This window comes from Nerophis ophidion, linkage group LG05 (assembly GCF_033978795.1).
Source record: "Nerophis ophidion isolate RoL-2023_Sa linkage group LG05, RoL_Noph_v1.0, whole genome shotgun sequence".
NCBI lineage: Eukaryota > Metazoa > Chordata > Actinopteri > Syngnathiformes > Syngnathidae > Nerophis > Nerophis ophidion.
In genome coordinates this window covers 79845159-79866028 of record NC_084615.1, presented here as the reverse complement: position 1 = coordinate 79866028, position 20870 = coordinate 79845159, and the positions used below count along the sequence as shown (strand labels likewise).

The 20870-nt window shown below is 37.9% G+C and overlaps 1 protein-coding gene across 1 annotated transcript in view; it reads left to right on the top strand.

Annotated features, from left to right (window-relative positions):
- The window catches only part of LOC133553655 (soluble guanylate cyclase 88E-like), a 62806-nt gene extending 45641 nt beyond the window's left edge, over positions 1-17165 (top strand). The window contains exons 16-19 of the mRNA XM_061902116.1: positions 9950-10039; positions 13889-14035; positions 14769-14906; positions 16614-17165. Of these exons, the coding sequence (XP_061758100.1) occupies positions 9950-10039; positions 13889-14035; positions 14769-14906; positions 16614-16766 (528 nt within the window). The 3' untranslated portion in view covers positions 16767-17165. The remainder of the gene's footprint in view (positions 1-9949; positions 10040-13888; positions 14036-14768; positions 14907-16613) is intronic.
- Positions 17166-20870: the final 3705 nt, after the last annotated feature.

Sequence of the window (20870 nt, the reverse complement as noted above, 5' to 3'; positions counted from 1 at the left end):
ACATAGCACAATGTAGTGTAACACAATATACAAGAACATAATACAATGTAGTGTAACACAATATACAAGAACATAACACAATGTAGTGTAACACAATATACAAGAACATAATACAATGTAGTGTAACACAATATACAAGAACATAACACAATGTAGTGTAACACAATATACAAGAACATAATACAATGTAGTGTAACACAATATACAAGAACATAACACAATGTAGTGTAACACAATATACAAGAACATAACACAATGTAGTGTAACACAATATACAAGAACATAACATAATGTAGTGTAACACAATATACAAGAACATAATACAATGTAGTGTAACACAATATACAAGAACATAACACAATGTAGTGTAACACAATATACAAGAACATAGCACAATGTAGTGTAACACAATATACAAGAACATAATACAATGTAGTGTAACACAATATACAAGAACATAACACAATGTAGTGTAACACAATATACAAGAACATAATACAATGTAGTGTAACACAATATACAAGAACATAACACAATGTAGTGTAACACAATATACAAGAACATAATACAATGTAGTGTAACACAATATACAAGAACATAACACAATGTAGTGTAACACAATATACAAGAACATAACACAATGTAGTGTAACACAATATACAAGAACATAACATAATGTAGTGTAACACAATATACAAGAACATAATACAATATAGTGTAACACAATATACAACAACATAATAGAATGTTGTGTAACACAATATACAAGAACATAACACAATGTAGTGTAACACAATATACAAGAACATAACACAATGTAGTGTAACACAATATACAAGAACATAACACAATGTAGTGTAACACAATATACAAGAACATAGCACAATGTAGTGTAACACAATATACAAGAACATAATACAATGTAGTGTAACACAATATACAAGAACATAACACAATGTAGTGTAACACAATATACAAGAACATAATACAATGTAGTGTAACACAATATACAAGAACATAACACAATGTAGTGTAACACAATATACAAGAACATAACACAATGTAGTGTAACACAATATACAAAATACACAACACAATGTAGTGTAACACAATATGCAAGAACAATACAATATAGTGTAACACAATATACAAGAACATAACACAATGTAGTGTAACACAATATACAAGAACATAACACAATGTAGTGTAACACAATATACAAGAACATAATACAATATAGTGTAACACAATATACAACAACATAATAGAATGTTGTGTAACACAATATACAAGAACATAACACAATGTAGTGTAACACAATATACAAGAACATAATACAATGTAGTGTAACACAATATACAAGAACATAATACAATGTAGTGTAACACAATATACAAGAACATAACACAATATAGTGTAACACAATATACAAGAACATAACACAATGTAGTGTAACACAATATACAAGAACATAATACAATGTAGTGTAACACAATATACAAGAACATAACACAATGTAGTGTAACACAATATACAAGAACATAGCACAATGTAGTGTAACACAATATACAAGAACATAATACAATGTAGTGTAACACAATATACAAGAACCTAATACAATGTAGTGTAACACAATATACAAGAACATAACACAATGTAGTGTAACACAATATACAAGAACATAACACAATGTAGTGTAACACAATATACAAGAACATAACACAATGTAGTGTAACACAATATACAAGAACATAATACAATATAGTGTAACACAATATACAACAACATAATAGAATGTTGTGTAACACAATATACAAGAACATAACACAATGTAGTGTAACACAATATACAAGAACATAACACAATGTAGTGTAACACAATATACAAAAACATAATACAATGTAGTGTAACACAATATACAAAATACACAACACAATGTAGTGTAACACAATATGCAAGAACAATACAATATAGTGTAACACAATATACAAGAACATAACACAATGTAGTGTAACACAATATACAAGAACATAATACAATGTAGTGTAACACAATATACAAAATACACAACACAATGTAGTGTAACACAATATACAAGAACATAACACAATGTAGTGTAACACAATATACAAGAACATAATACAATATAGTGTAACACAATATACAACAACATAATAGAATGTTGTGTAACACAATATACAAGAACATAACACAATGTAGTGTAACACAATATACAAGAACATAACACAATGTAGTGTAACACAATATACAACAACATAATACAATGTAGTGTAACACAATATACAAGAACATAACACAATGTAGTGTAACACAATATACAACAACATAATACAATGTAGTGTAACACAATATACAAGAACATAATACAATGTAGTGTAACACAATATACAACAACATAATAGAATGTTGTGTAACACAATATACAAGAACATAACACAATGTAGTGTAACACAATATACAACAACATAATACAATGTAGTGTAACACAATATACAAGAACATAACACAATGTAGTGTAACACAATATACAAGAACATAATACAATATAGTGTAACACAATATACAAGAACATAATACAATGTAGTGTAACACAATATACAACAACATAATAGAATGTTGTGTAACACAATATACAAGAACATAACACAATGTAGTGTAACACAATATACAAGAACATAATACAATGTAGTGTAACACAATATACAAGAACATAACACAATATAGTGTAACACAATATACAACAACATAACACAATGTAGTGTAACACAAAATACAACAACATAATACAATGTAGTGTAACACAATATACAAGAACATAATACAATGTAGTGTAACACAATATACAAGAACATAATACAATGTAGTGTAACACAATATACAAGAACATAACACAATGTAGTGTAACACAATATACAAGAACATAACACAATATACAAGAACATAACACAATATACAAGAACATAACACAATGCAACATATCAAATATACAAGAACATAACACAATGTAGTGTAACACAATATACAACAACATAACACAATATACAAGAACATAACACAATGTAGTGTAACACAATATACAAGAACATAGCACAATGTAGTGTAACACAATATACAAGAACCTAATACAATGTAGTGTAACACAATATACAAGAACATAACACAATGTAGTGTAACACAATATACAAGAACATAACACAATGTAGTGTAACACAATATACAAGAACATAACACAATGTAGTGTAACACAATATACAAGAACATAATACAATATAGTGTAACACAATATACAACAACATAATAGAATGTTGTGTAACACAATATACAAGAACATAACACAATGTAGTGTAACACAATATACAAGAACATAACACAATGTAGTGTAACACAATATACAAAAACATAATACAATGTAGTGTAACACAATATACAAAATACACAACACAATGTAGTGTAACACAATATGCAAGAACAATACAATATAGTGTAACACAATATACAAGAACATAACACAATGTAGTGTAACACAATATACAAGAACATAATACAATGTAGTGTAACACAATATACAAAATACACAACACAATGTAGTGTAACACAATATACAAGAACATAACACAATGTAGTGTAACACAATATACAAGAACATAATACAATATAGTGTAACACAATATACAACAACATAATAGAATGTTGTGTAACACAATATACAAGAACATAACACAATGTAGTGTAACACAATATACAAGAACATAACACAATGTAGTGTAACACAATATACAAGAACATAACACAATGTAGTGTAACACAATATACAAGAACATAGCACAATGTAGTGTAACACAATATACAAGAACATAGCACAATGTAGTGTAACACAATATACAAGAACATAATACAATGTAGTGTAACACAATATACAAGAACATAACACAATGTAGTGTAACACAATATACAAGAACATAATACAATGTAGTGTAACACAATATACAAGAACATAATACAATGTAGTGTAACACAATATACAAGAACATAATACAATGTAGTGTAACACAATATACAACAACATAATAGAATGTTGTGTAACACAATATACAAGAACATAACACAATGTAGTGTAACACAATATACAAGAACATAATACAATGTAGTGTAACACAATATACAAGAACATAACACAATATAGTGTAACACAATATACAACAACATAACACAATGTAGTGTAACACAAAATACAACAACATAATACAATGTAGTGTAACACAATATACAAGAACATAACACAATGTAGTGTAACACAATATACAACAACATAATACAATGTAGTGTAACACAATATACAAGAACATAACACAATGTAGTGTAACACAATATACAAGAACATAACACAATATACAAGAACATAACACAATATACAAGAACATAACACAATGCAACATATCAAATATACAAGAACATAACACAATGTAGTGTAACACAATATACAACAACATAACACAATATACAAGAACATAACACAATGTAGTGTAACACAATATACAAGAACATAGCACAATGTAGTGTAACACAATATACAAGAACATAATACAATGTAGTGTAACACAATATACAAGAACATAACACAATGTAGTGTAACACAATATACAAGAACATAATACAATGTAGTGTAACACAATATACAAGAACATAACACAATATAGTGTAACACAATATACAACAACATAATAGAATGTAGTGTAACACAATATACAAGAACATAACACAATGTAGTGTAACACAATATACAAGAACATAATACAATGTAGTGTAACACAATATACAAGAACATAACACAATATACAAGAACATAACACAACATACAAGAACATAACACAATGCAACATATCAAATTACAACATAATGACATGTAACCTAACACAATAAAAAGCAACACAATGCAGAGAAACACAAATGTAACGTAATGCAATTGTCAGATATTGCAGTTTAGTGAAACTCGATATAACCTAACTCAATGTAGACTAACTCAATTAAGTCTAAATCAATATAACCTAACTCAGTATAACATAACTCAATTAAGTTAGTCAACATTGAGTTATGTTATATTGAGTTAGGTTATATCAAATTAGTCTACATTGAGTTAAACTACATTAAGTTAGGTTATATTAAGTTTGTCTGCATTAAGTTTGTCTACATTGAGTTAGGCAGATCAACTGGTCTAAAAAGGGGGTCTTTTTAAAGGCTAGAGTAAAAAAAAAATAGTTTTAAGGTGAGACTTAAATGCTTCTACTGAGGTGGCATCTCAAACTGTTACCGGGAGGGCATTCCAGAGTACTGGAGCCCCAATAGAAGAAGTTCTATCTAACGCAGACTTTTTTGGGCTCTGGGAATCACTAATAAGCCGGAGTTGTTTAAATGCAGATTTCTTGCCGGGACATATGGTACAATACAATCGGCAAGATAGGATGGAGCTAGACCGTGTAGTATTTTATACGTAAGTAGTAAAACCTTAAAGTCACATCTTAAGTGCACAGGAAGCCAGTGCAGGTGAGCCAGTATAGGTATATATGTATGTATATATGTATATAAAGGTATATACAGTATAGGTATATATGTATGTATATATGTATATAAAGGTATATACAGTATAGGTATATATGTATGTATATATGTATATAAAGGTATATACAGTATAGGTATATATGTATGTATATATGTATATAAAGGTATATACAGTATAGGTATATCTACAAACCCCGTTTCCATATGATTTGGGAAATTGTGTTAGATGTAAATATGAACAGAATACAATGATTTGCAAATCCTTTTCAAGCCATATTCAGTTGAATATGCTACAAAGACAACATATTTGATGTTCAAACTCATAAACTTTTTTTTTTTTTTTAAATAATAATTAACTTGAAATTTCATGGCTGCAACATGTGCCAAAGTAGTTGGGAAAGGGCATGTTCACCATTGTGTTACATCACCTTTTCTTTTAACAACACTCAATAAAGGTTTGGGAACTGAGGAAACTAATTGTTGAAGCTTTGAAAGTGGAATTCTTTCCCATTCTTGTTTTATGTAGAGCTTCAGTCCTTCAACAGTCCGGGGTCTCCGCTGTCGTATTTTACGCTTCATAATGTGCCACATATTTTTGATGGGAGACATGTCTGGACTGCAGGCGGGCCAGGAAAGTAACCGCACTCTTATTTTACGAAGCCACGCTGTTGTAACACGTGCTGAATGTGGATTGGCATTGTCTTGCTGAAATAAGCAGGGGCGTCCATGAAAAAGACGGCGTTTAAATGGCAGCATATGTTGTTCCAAAAGCTGTATGTACCTTTCAGCATTAATGGTGCCTTCACAGATGTGTAAGTTACCCATGCCTTGGGCACTAATGCACCCCCATACCATCACACATGTGTAAGTTACCCATGTCTTGTTCACTAATACACCCCCATACCATCACACATGTGTAAGTTACCCATGTCTTGTTCACTAATACACCCCCATACCATCACACATGTGTAAGTTACCCATGTCTTGTTCACTAATACACCCCCATACCATCACACATGTGTAAGTTACCCATGTCTTGTTCACTAATACACCCCCATACCATCACACATGTGTAAGTTACCCATGTCTTGTTCACTAATACACCCCCATACCATCACACATGTGTAAGTTACCCATGCCTTGGGTACTAATACACCCCCATACCATCACACATGTGTAAGTTACCCATGTCTTGTTCACTAATACACCCCCATACCATCACACATGTGTAAGTTACCCATGTCTTGTTCACTAATACACCCCCATACCATCACACATGTGTAAGTTACCCATGTCTTGGGCACTAATACACCCCCATACCATCACACATGTGTAAGTTACCCATGTCTTGTTCACTAATACACCCCCATACCATCACACATGTGTAAGTTACCCATGTCTTGTTCACTAATACACCCCCATACCATCACACATGTGTAAGTTACCCATGTCTTGTTCACTAATACACCCCCATACCATCACACATGTGTAAGTTAGTCATGTCTTGTTCACTAATACACCCCCATACCATCACACATGTGTAAGTTACCCATGTCTTGTTCACTAATACACCCCCATACCATCACACATGCATCACACATGTGTAAGTTAGTCATGTCTTGTTCACTAATACACCCCCATACCATCACACATGTGTAAGTTACCCATGTCTTGTTCACTAATACACCCCCATACCATCACACATGTGTAAGTTACCCATGCCTTGGGTACTAATACACCCCCATACCATCACACATGTGTAAGTTACCCATGTCTTGTTCACTAATACACCCCCATACCATCACACATGTGTAAGTTACCCATGTCTTGTTCACTAATACACCCCCATACCATCACACATGTGTAAGTTACCCATGTCTTGGGCACTAATACACCCCCATACCATCACACATGTGTAAGTTACCCATGTCTTGTTCACTAATACACCCCCATACCATCACACATGTGTAAGTTAGTCATGTCTTGTTCACTAATACACCCCCATACCATCACACATGTGTAAGTTACCCATGTCTTGGGCACTAATACACCCCCATACCATCACACATGTGTAAGTTACCCATGTCTTGTTCACTAATACACCCCCATACCATCACACATGTGTAAGTTAGTCATGTCTTGTTCACTAATACACCCCCATACCATCACACATGTGTAAGTTAGTCATGTCTTGTTCACTAATACACCCCCATACCATCACACATGTGTAAGTTACCCATGTCTTGTTCACTAATACACCCCCATACCATCACACATGTGTAAGTTACCCATGTCTTGTTCACTAATACACCCCCATACCATCACACATGTGTAAGTTAGTCATGTCTTGTTCACTAATACACCCCCATACCATCACACATGTGTAAGTTACCCATGTCTTGTTCACTAATACACCCCCATACCATCACACATGCATCACACATGTGTAAGTTAGTCATGTCTTGTTCACTAATACACCCCCATACCATCACACATGTGTAAGTTACCCATGTCTTGTTCACTAATACACCCCCATACCATCACACATGTGTAAGTTACCCATGTCTTGTTCACTAATACACCCCCATACCATCACACATGTGTAAGTTACCCATGCCTTGGGTACTAATACACCCCCATACCATCACACATGTGTAAGTTACCCATGTCTTGTTCACTAATACACCCCCATACCATCACACATGTGTAAGTTACCCATGTCTTGTTCACTAATACACCCCCATACCATCACACATGTGTAAGTTACCCATGTCTTGGGCACTAATACACCCCCATACCATCACACATGTGTAAGTTACCCATGTCTTGTTCACTAATACACCCCCATACCATCACACATGTGTAAGTTAGTCATGTCTTGTTCACTAATACACCCCCATACCATCACACATGTGTAAGTTACCCATGTCTTGGGCACTAATACACCCCCATACCATCACACATGTGTAAGTTACCCATGTCTTGTTCACTAATACACCCCCATACCATCACACATGTGTAAGTTAGTCATGTCTTGTTCACTAATACACCCCCATACCATCACACATGTGTAAGTTAGTCATGTCTTGTTCACTAATACACCCCCATACCATCACACATGTGTAAGTTACCCATGTCTTGTTCACTAATGCACCCCCATACCATCACACATGTGTAAGTTACCCATGTCTTGTTCACTAATGCACCCCCATACCATCACACATGTGTAAGTTACCCATGCCTTGGGCACTAATACACCCCCATACCATCACACATGTGTAAGTTACCCATGTCTTGTTCACTAATACACCCCCATACCATCACACATGCTGGCTTTTACACTTTGTGTGGATAACAGTCTGGATGGTTCGCTTCCCCTTTGGTCCGAATGACACGATGTCGAATATTTCCAAAAACAATTTGAAAAGTGAACTCGTCAGACAAAAGAACACTTTTCCACTTTGCATCAGTCCATCTTAGATGATCTCAGGCCCAGAGAAGCCGGCGGCGTTTCTGGATGTTGTTGATAAATGGCTTTGGCTTTGCGTAGTAGAGCTTTAACTTGCACTTACAGATGTAGCGACCAACTGTATTTAGTGACAGTGGTTTTTGGAAGTGTTCCTGAGCCCATGTGGTGATATCCTTTAGAGATTGATGTCGGTTTTTGTTACAGTGCCGTCTGAGGGATGGAAGGTCACGGTCATTCAATGTTGGTTTCCGGCCATGCCGCTTACGTGGAGTGATTTCTCCAGATTCTCTGAACCTTTTGATGATATTATGGAGCGCAGATGTTGAAATCCCTAAATTCCTTGCAATAGCTCGTTGAGAAATGTTGTTCTAAAACTGTTTGACATTTTGTTTACAAAGTGGTGACCCTCACACCATCCTTGTTTGTGAATTACTTAGCATTTCATGGAAGCTGTTTTTATAGCCAATCATGGCACCCACCTGTTCCCAATTAGCCTGCACACCTGTGGGATGTTCCAAATAAGTGTTTGATGAGCATTCCTCAACTTTATCAGTATTTATTGCCACCTTTTCCAACTTCTTTGTCTCATGTTGCTGGCATCAAATTCTAAAGTGAATGATTATTTGCACAAAAAAATATAAAGTTTATGAGTTTGAACATGAAATATGTTGTCTTTGTAGCATATTCAACTGAATATGGCTTGAAAAGGATTTGCAAATCATTGTATTCTGTTTATATTTACATCTAACACAATTCCCCAACTCATATGGAAACAGGGTTTGTATCACATCACAAGTGTGGCATCATCACTGTGATGGAATGTCCCGGAAGGTTAGGTTGAGGAACACAACCAAATAAGCTGTCTATCTTACCTTCTTCTCACTTGTCTGTTCTCTCCATCAGGAGATGCATATCCAGCTCAGCAGCGCCACCTATGAGCACCTGAAAGGAAGCCACTTTATTTTTGAACGAAGAGGCATCATCACCATCAAGGTCAGGGGTCAAATGCGTCACCGCGGCAACGACACCCACCGCCCGTACTTACCGACCGTGACAACAAAAAAAGGAATTGCTGTAGGACATGTGACTAACTCGCTGTGCTAATGTGTCGACGGCAAATATAAATATAAATATAAATATAGATATAAATATAAATATAAATATAAATATAAATATAAATATGTATCTGCCGTTCCAAAACCTTCCCCCAGGCTGGCATCGCTGCAAATGGAAGATGTTGTGTATCAGCAAGCCCACAAAACTATTTCTGAATTATTTACAAAAAATCTAATAGTTGGCAATGTTTGGGCTCTGGGCGGTGAACATGTTTAGCATTGAGAGCGGGAAAGTGCAGCTTGACTACTTTCTCTGATAATGCCAGCAAAGTTCCGTCTAAAGCTGCTGGTGGAAAAAGTTTCTAGCGTTAGACCGCCTGTGCCTGGTTTATGTCGTGTGTACAGCAGGGGGTCAAAGTCAAGGCCCGCGGGCTGGATCCTGCACAGTTTGAATGACTGATCTATGGTCCCCGGGATGATATTTGATTAGCATTAGAAACGGCCCACAGGCCACAGCCGCCTGCTGCTGTTTTGCCCGCACACTTCAAAAACTGATATCTAAGTAAGATTAAATATATCAAATAAGGGTGATATTTGCTGTATTTTATATACATACACATATATATATATATATACAATAAAAATTCCTGTGCCACACGAACGCCTCCCTAGGGAGGTGTTTAGGGCACGACCAACCGGTAGGAGGCCACGGGGAAGACCCAGGACACATTGGGAAGACTATGACTCCCAACTGGCCTGGGAACGCCTCGGGATCCCCCAGGAAGAGCTGGACGAAGAGGCTGGGGAGAGGGAAGTCTGGGCTTCTCTGCTTAGGCTGCTGCCCCCGTGACCCGACCTCAGATAAGCGGAAGATGATGGATGGATGAATATATATATATATATATGTATATATATATATCCATCCATCCATCCATTTTCTACCGCTTATTCCCTTTTGGGGTCGCGGGGGGCGCTGGCGTTTATCTCAGCTACAATCGGGTGGAAGGCGGGGTACACCCTGGACAAGTCGCCACCTCATCGCAGGGCCAACACAGATAGACAGACAACATTCACACACTAGGGACCATTTAGTGTTGCCAATCAACCTATCCCCAGGTGCATGTCTTTGGAGGTGGGAGGGGCCTATCCCCAGGTGCATGTCTTTGGAAGTGGGAGGGGCCTATCCCCAGGTGCATGTCTTTATATATATATATATATATTTATATATATATATATATATTTATATATATATATATATATATATATATATATATATATATATATATATATATATATATATATATATATATATATATGTGTGTCTAGTTAATGGTACTAGCATTTACTTCATTTCAGAATATTTTTCAACATATTGAGCAAAAAGGTCTCTTTTTTTTTTTCTACCAGGAAAAGTGCACTTGTTATGAGTGAGAATATACTTATTTTAAGCTATTTATGGGTTCATTGAAATTAGCTAATTTTATTTGTTTTGGAAAGTCTTGACAAGCCAAATGTTTTTGTTCTATTGGCAGATAATTTTGCTTAGTTCAAGTAAAATACCCTTCATTTTTGTATTTTTTTTCTTGTTTTTGAACACTTTTTGCAGTGCACAAATATTCCATCAATGTTGACGCTAGGAATTTTCAAAATGTTTCAAAAAGTTATAAGACTGGGGTCCTCCACTAAATGTTTGGTGTCCCACGTCTTTGTAAGCGTTTTGAAAACAAATGATAAATGTAAGCATTATCTTGTTATATCTCACATTATATATTGTGTTTTGGAAAAAGGTTGTTATAAACGTTACTTAATTTATTTTTCAAAATATTGCAAAAGAAAACACATTATGATGCATATGTAAATGTATTCAGTTATAAACATTCATTTATTTTCTTCTTTCCTTCATGGATCTAAACTTTACTGCTGCTGGTATTTTTTCTATACTTTTATTGTGATTTTTGTTCTATTTTTTTGGCCAAAGTAAGACAAAAAAAACAATTTGAAGTTGTCTTTATTTTTTAGCCTTAACTCAGGGGTGTCCAAAGTGCGGCCCGGGGGCCATTTGCAGGTCATTTTTTACACATTCTAACGATACGATTGAAAACATTTTGAAACATAAAAAGTGATATAAAGGAGCAAACGGGTGAAATGTAACAAGAAAATGTTGCAATATTTACTCTAATAACACAAAGCTGCCATGCAGGCTGTTTCTTTCTTTCAAAAATAATAATAAATCAAAATCAATGTCATTATGAATTATTGACCTATTCAAGGCTTCAATTACGTCACATTAAATATTCCACTTTGAGATATTTTTTGGGGAAAATGTTGCATATTTTGTGTTTGCCATATAAAAAACTGAGCTGTTTTTTCTAAAGAAGGACCTGAAATGAACAAAGAAAAAACCTCAACAACAATAAAACTTATAATTGACGGATTGATCTGAAGTTGATCTGGAGATTATTGTGTTAAAAGTAACAGTAAAAAAATATATATATTATTTTTTAACACTTTAATGAGTGGGACCCTTTTGGATCCCCAATTATTTTAGTGTGATTTGTTTTTAAGTGTCATTGCTCAAAAAATAATAATTAATTAAAATCATTGGTGTTATGAGTAATTGATCTTTTTTATGCTCCAAATATTATAAAATCTCAAATATTCCACTTAAAACATTTTTGGGGTGAAAATATTGCATATTTTGTGCTTTTTCCTTAAAAAAACAGTTTTTTTGTGACAAAAAGAGCACACAACTTAAATCTTTAAAATCATAATATTGACAGATAGACTTAATGTTGATCTAGAGATTTAAAACTTGAATAATAATAAAAAAATAATACTGAATAATGACACATTTTTAATATTTTTTTGACCAAAACCCTTTGGGGTCCCTGAGATTAAACCTGAGTGGAGGCCAAAATGTATATTTTTTATACATATATTGTATTGTTTTTTTTTTTAAATGAAAAATATCAAAATGGCCCCCACTTGCTTTGATTTTTCAGTGTGCGGCCCTCAGTGGATAAAGTTTGGACCCCCCTGCTTTAATGCCATGATTTTGATAGTCCGGCCCCCGTGTGCACAGATTTTCCTCCATGTGGCCCCTGAGCTAAAATGTGTTTGACACCAACGATGTACAACAATTGTGTGTAGAATGTGTGCTAATAACAATACATTAAGCCAGTGTTCCTTAACCATAGGGCGGGGGCCCATTTTTGGGCCGTGAATACCTCCTAGATGGCAGCCAAAAAATAGCTGTTTCTCAGTTGTAATACACTTTTCCTCCACTGGTGGCAGTAATGACAACATCAAACAAACAGAAGAAGCTCGAGCTAAAGTCAGAGAAGTTTTTATTTCTGACTAAAGTTGTGAATTTGCACTTAGTTTTACTCAAAGTTTATTGTAAAAAAACATTATTATTTACCATACATTTTGTGATAATTCATTCATTTAAACACTTCATGACCCCAAAAGGGACAAGCGGGTGGGTGGATGGATAATTGGATGTACATTTAATTTTTATTAGCTGTTTTGCAGTACATTTGATGAGAAGTTATTTTTGTAATCAGCCTGACCTAAGCCTTGATCTTTGTGATCAACACATGTTTTCTTATCATTTGACAAAATCCTGTTAAACTGAAAGTAGGTTAGATTTAAATATTGAATACAATTAAAATCAAGGGTTAAATGACCAACATTTTTGTATACCTCGATCCCTTCAAAAAGGTTAAGAACTCCTGCATTGGATCATGTGATCAATAGACTTTCTCTCCATCTGTTCATCTTTCAGGGCAACGTGGAGATCGAGACCTACTGGCTGAAAGGAAAGCGAGACAAAGACGGCAACGCTCAAGCGGCGTGTCCTCAATTTGAGACCCAGACCATCAGCAAGACCATCGTGCTTGGGACTGAAGCCACAGGAGATGAGGAAGGACTGGTAGGACGAACACAAAATCACTTGCAGTGGAACCTCCATTTAACAACTTCATTGGTTCTTCAACGTGATAAAGTCAAGTTCGTAAAAAGAAGCAGAGTTCCCCGTAAGAATCAATGTAAACATGAATAATTAGTTTGTAAAAATTCCCTATTTTAGTAAAAAAACTGCACACTTTGAATACTCCATGATGTTTATATATATATATATATATATATATATATATATATATATATATATATATATATATATATATATGATATGATGATTGAGGGAACCCCTCATGAAACAGTTCTGTAGAGATGAAGTAGTCTTGTGATTTTTCCCACACATACATATATATATATATATGTATATATATATATATATGTATATATATATATATAGGGACGGCGTGGCGCGGTGGGAGAGTGACCGTGCCAACCCGAGGGTCCCTGATTCAATCCCCACCTAGTACCAACCTTGTCAGGTCCGTTGTGTCCTGAGCAAGACACTTCACCCTTGCTCCTGATGGGTGCTGGTGAGCGCCTTGCATGGCAGCTCCCTCCATCAGTGTGTGAATGTGGAAGTAGTGTCAAAGCGCTTTGAGTACCTTGAAGGTAGAAAAGTGCTATACAAATACAACCCATTTATCATTTATACATATATATATATATATATATATATATATATATATATATGTATATGTATATTGCTTTTTGAACTTATTTTGGTATTTTTCATTCCTCACTCGCAGGTTTTCCCACTAATGGCCGGCGAGGACGAAGACGACATCAAATCCATTCACTCTCATCGCATCAAGATGGAGATTTCGGGCCCTTCTCCAGAAGGCTCTACGGAGGAGTGTCGGGCGGAGGAAACATCAGTCCATAAGGTACGGCGATCACGCGTCGTTGTTTTCAAATGCTGCCAATGAGCTCGCCCCACGCCTTCACCACCGCTCGATTTCCCTTAGGGGCAATGGACGGCTGAGTAGCGTCCGTATCACCCGCTCCCTCACCTCTGTTGCAAGTCTGATTGATTCTATGTAACATGTTTATGTGTGCTACGGCTAAGAGTTTTTTCCCCCTTGGCCTCAGTCCGGAACCCTTCTCATGGGGTCCAGCCTTTGACTGAATATTCACCCGTTTCACACCTTTTTAAGGGGCGCCGTAAGTGGCTGACCCGTCAGCGGTCCTGTCTTTACTCCCTGTAGTGTATGTCTGCTCTTAGTGGGACTGTGCTGAAAGTGTCATTTTAGTTCTTAAATGTCTTGTAAATGTGAAAAACATATTTGCCAAATCTCCCGATTTCCACGGGAGACTCACAAATTTCAGTGCCTCTCCCAAAAATCTCCCAGGGCAACAATTCCTTAGAATTTCTCACGATTTCCACCCGGACAACAATATTGGGGGCGTGCCTTAAAATGCCAGCCCAGTCACATAGTAATGTAGCTTTGGACGTCTTTAACAATGGTCTTTACTCGAAGATGTCAAGAAATGCAGAAACGTGTGAGCTTTTAACTGGTTTAACGATAATGTTGATTTCAAGCACCCACTCACACACACACACGCACGCACGCACGCACGCACACACACACACACACACACACACACACACACACACACACACACACACACACACACTCAAGTGAATGCAAACCACACTTGGTCAACAGTCATACAGGTCACACTGAAGGTGGCCGTATAAACAACTTTAACACTGTTACAAATATGCGCCACACTGTGAACCCACACCATACCAGAATGTCAAACACATTTCGGGAGAACATCTGCACCGTAACACAACATAACCAAAACAGAACAAATACCCAGAACCCCTTGCAGCACTAACTCTTCCGGGACGCTACAATAACATCTAGGGCTTTTGGGGTTCAGTCCACAACTGCACACACAACAAGAAGTAGACGAAGCAGGGACATCTTTGAGCAGGTGTAGACGTCTTTTTTTTTCAATCAAGAAAGTCTTTTGCGGGTTGCTCTTCAGTTTCCGTCGCGCTCTCACCGCTTGTCCTCCGTGTCGCTTTTCAGCCGTCCACGTCTTTTGCCTCTGCCTCTCGCTGTCGCTCTCTTCCTTGTTTCTCCGCCACTCTTCCTCACGTTCACAGCTGCCGCCCCTTGCAAAAGGATTCATAAATTGTGTCCAGGTGCGTGATCCACGCACCTGATCTCGCTTGTGGCGTCGCTCCCGGCATGCCCCGCCTCGCCGCTCGCACGCATTCTCCGCCTCCTTACCGCCACTTTGGCCGGGCTCCAGCGTGCCCTGTCGCTGTGTCGGACCGTCGGCTCCGCCTCTCCACATTATGTTTTTTTCCTTCTTTACTATGCATTTTCGGCAGGTGCGACTTATACTCCGGAGCGATTTATACTCCGAAAAATACGTTACCCAGAACCCCTTGCAGCACTAACTCTTCTGGGACGCTAAAATATACACCCCCGCTACCACCAAACCCCGCCTCCCTTCCAACTCAAACCCCCCGTAGCCCGAGCCCCCATCTCTTGAATTGGTAGGTCTGAAGGTTGGCAAGTATGTCGAGGAATGGACGATAATGAATCAACTTGAACTTGAACTTGTCTCCTCAGTCCCACTACAAAGACGTCTTACAGGACGGCCTGGAGGACGCTCACCTGGAGCTGGTGTCACCGGATTCGGACGGCGGGGACTCCATCATAGAGTCACATGACGGCTCCTCTGACTCCCACTGCTCCAAGAGCACAACGTGTTCCGTGTCCTGAACCCCGGTCTCTGGTAAAAGTCTAACTGATGCTGTAGTCACTAATTGACCTGTATTACTTTGTATTGCTGCACTTTTTGGGAAAACCACTTAACAAGATCCCAATATCTGATAGACATGTGCTTGTTTGCCTTTTGGGCTGCTGACTGACAGAATATGACAACATGGGATTTCACGACACAGCTTAATCACACGCATCTATTTCATTTGAATATAAATAAGTCTGCACGGAGATTTTCCTCGCACCAACAAGTGTTCACTGCCATGTGGTTGAACATTTATGCTGGAGATATTTCTGGCAGTGTTGCCCGCTACTGACAACTGAATTTATTCTTCTTCCGTGGATGTTTGCGTATCAGTGAGCTTCAGCTCAGTGGAATTAAAGCAAGTTGGCTTCAAATGTGTGCAGACTTGTTTGCTGTGGGCAGTCACAAGCTACATGTAGCTAGACTACGTAGCTTAATTACATATCCCAGTAGCTTCACTACTTGTTCTACAAGTAGCTACAAGGTAGCTTACATCAAAGCTACAAGCTACAAAGGAAGTGTATACCATGTAACATTTTCTTATATGATTGGGAGCTGACATGTGTTTGTATTTAGTCTCAGGATTGTGATGTTTCCTAAGGGGAGATGACGGCAACAGACACAAGGGGGTTCATGTACAATGATTTATTCTATATATAGTCAATATGTATATAATAATACTAATAAACTATAGAATGGTGTGTGACAAAATCCAAGAGAGTGTGTGTGACTATGTGTGTAGATTAGCTGTTGAGCGTTACCGTAAATGTTGTGTTGGGCGAGAGGAGGGTCAAAACAGGAAGACAGTCCGTTTGGGCAGGCAGATGATCCAGGGCGAGAGAGAGACGCACAGCTCACTTTCAGGGCGACGGAGGGTAGGTACACCATTGAGAAACTAAGTTCCCGCAAGGAAACTTAGCCAAGCTACATTTCCCGGTAGCTTCTCTACTTTTTGAACAAGTAGCGTTTCCTCTAGCTTAACTACTTTTAGAGCCATGTCGCCAGGTAGCTTACATCAAAGATACAGGCTACAAAGGGATTGTGGTGAATTATAATGTACAATTTTCTTATATGATTGGGAGCTGGCATGTGTTTGTATTTAGTCACAGGATTGTGATGTTTACTAAGGGGAGATGACGGCAACAGACACCAGGGAAAGAGGAACAATAATCATATATATACACTAAATAATATTAATAAACTTAAAATGGTGTGTGACAAAATCCAAGAGCGTATGTGTGTGACTATGTGTGTAGATTAGCTGCTGAGTGTTACTGTAAATGTTGTGTTGGGAGAGAGGAGGGACAAAACAGGTAAGCAGTCCGTTTGGGCAGGCAGATGATCCAGGGCGAGAGAAAGACTCACAGCTCACTTTTAGGGCGACGGAGGGTAGGTACACCATTGAGAAACTAAGTTCCCGCAAGGATCCTTGGGTGTACTGGTCCTCATGCTGCTTATCTGATTAGAACCAGGTGCGCTGATAGCAGATTGTCTTTGGCTGTGGCGACGCATGGACACGGTCTGTGCGGCAAGCGTGGTGGGCGTGTCCTGTGGAGCTCACAGCAGAGCCTCTCGGTGCTCCCGCAGATGTGAGAGAAACAGACTGGGCGTGCGCCGTAACAAAGATCCTTTAAAGCATGGATGTCAAACTCTGGCCAAGTTTGGTCCGCCGTGTGATTTCATTTGGCCCTTGAGGCAGTATGAAATTAACATTAGAGCTGGCCCGCCGGTTTTATACAGCGGCGATGCCGCTGTAACACCGCATTCACCACTAATACTCATACTCCGATTTTCCCGGACCAAATTTCAGTGCCCCTCCCCAAAATCTCCCAGGGTAAACATTCTCCCGAAATTCTCCCCATTTCTACCCGGACGACAATATAGGGGGCGTGCATTAACGCCACTGCCTTTAGCGTCCTCTACAACCTGTCGTCACGTCCGCTTTTCCTACATAGAAATAGCGTGCTAACCCAGCCACGTAATATATGCGGCTTTAAAACACACACACACACACACACACACGCACACACACACACACACACACACACACAAGTGAATGCAGAAGCATACTTGTTCAACAGCCATACAGGTCACACTGAGGGTGGCCGTATAAACAACTTTATCAATCTTACAAATATGTACCACACTGTGAACCCACACCAAACAAGAATAACAAACACATTTCGGGAGAACATCTGCACCGTAACACAACATAAACACAACAGAACAAATACCCAGAAACCCTTGTAGCACTAACTTTTGCGGGACGCTACAATACCCCCCCCCAAGGAATAATTAATGTTTTACTCATGCACTTTCTCTTGCTACTTCAAGGCTTGAATGTTTGATTAATTTGATATTGTCATTTTTATTTTCAAATTTAATATTAGCCTTTATTTTGATATTTCAATCAATGTTTACTTATATAGCCCTAAATCATTACCTCAGAGGGCTGCAAATAGAAAAGAGGCCTTCAGTTTGTATTTAAATTTTATTTGATATGCCATTGATATTTTTTAATGATTATTTTTGAAACTGGATTTTGCATGTGACTATAAAGTTATATAAGCCTTGCTTGTTCAATATTCAATGCAAAACTTGTTTGGGTCCATATTAAAAGGTTAATTTGTTCAACCTCGGCCCGTGACTCTGTTCAGTTTTACATTTTGGCCCACTTTGTATTTGAGTTTGACACCCCTGCTTTAAAGGATTGTTCTACTATGATCTAAAGTGCACACGTCCATCACCAAGAGAGTGGTGGCTCTCGCCCCCAGGGAATTGGAATCCTACATTATTGCAGGTTTGGACTTTAGGAAAAAGTATAAAGACATTAGCAACATCTGGTAGGAAGCCCCCACAAGTAGGAGTAGAGGATAGTACTGCAAACGTGTTAGCATATTAGCTCATGCAAACGATGCTACTTCCATTACAGGTAGCACGTACAGATGTGCATGAAAACACTCCTATAGACATCACACGCTGGACGGTCTAGTAAGTATGAATTGTTTTAGTTACACTGTAAAACTTCCAAATGTTTGGAGCGATGAATGAAGAATCCACACGAGTAGAAACGCAAAGGACGGTTACAAGAGGGAACAACATTTGTAAGTAGCGTCTTACAGTCTGGAATTTACGCTAAAACTTCCAAACGTTGCTTGGAGCGACAAATGAAGAATCTGCATGAGTAGAACACTATGGATGACTAAAAGACAGAACAGCATTTGTAAGTAGCGCCTTACAGTCTGGAATTTGTGCTGAAACTTACAAACGTTGTTTGGAGTGACGAATGAAGAATCTGCACAGGTAGAAACGCTATGGATGAAGTACTGGCTGTCCAGAGTCGGGACCCAGGATGGACCGCTCGTCGGGACCCAGGATGGACCGCTCGCCTGTATCGGTTGGGGACATCTCTACGATGCTGATCCGACTCCGCTTGGGATGGTTTCCTGTGGACGAGACTCTCGCTGCTGTCTTGGATCCGCTTTGAACTGAACTCTCGCGGCTGTGTTGGAGCCACTATGGATTGAACTTTCACAGTATCATGTTAGACCCGCTCGACATCCATTGCTTTCGGTCCCCTAGAGGGGGGGGGGGGGGGTTGCCCACATTTGAGGTCCTCTCCAAGGTTCTCATAGTCATCATTGTCACTGGCGTCCCACTGGGTGTGAGTTTTCCTTGCCCTTATGTGGGTTCTTCCAAGGATGTTGTAGTCGTAATGGTTTGTACAGTCCTTTGAGACATTTGTGATTTAGGGCTATATAAATAAACATTGATTGATTGATTGATTGATATGGATGACTAGAAAACTGAACAGCATTTGTAAGTAGCCCCTTACAGTCTGGAATTTACGCTGAAACTTTCAAACGTTGCTTAGAGCGACAAATGAAAAATCCATACGAGTAGAAATGCTTTGGATGACTAGAAGACAGAACGACATTTGTGCTTTGTGGAGGGAGGGGGGGGCGTGGCCTGCGGGCTTGCCACGTTAAGGGGTGTGCCAGGACCGGTCTCGAAGACAGCGACAGCTTATTCGATGACAAGGCCCACCTGGGCCATCTACTCACCTGTCGCTGTCTTTG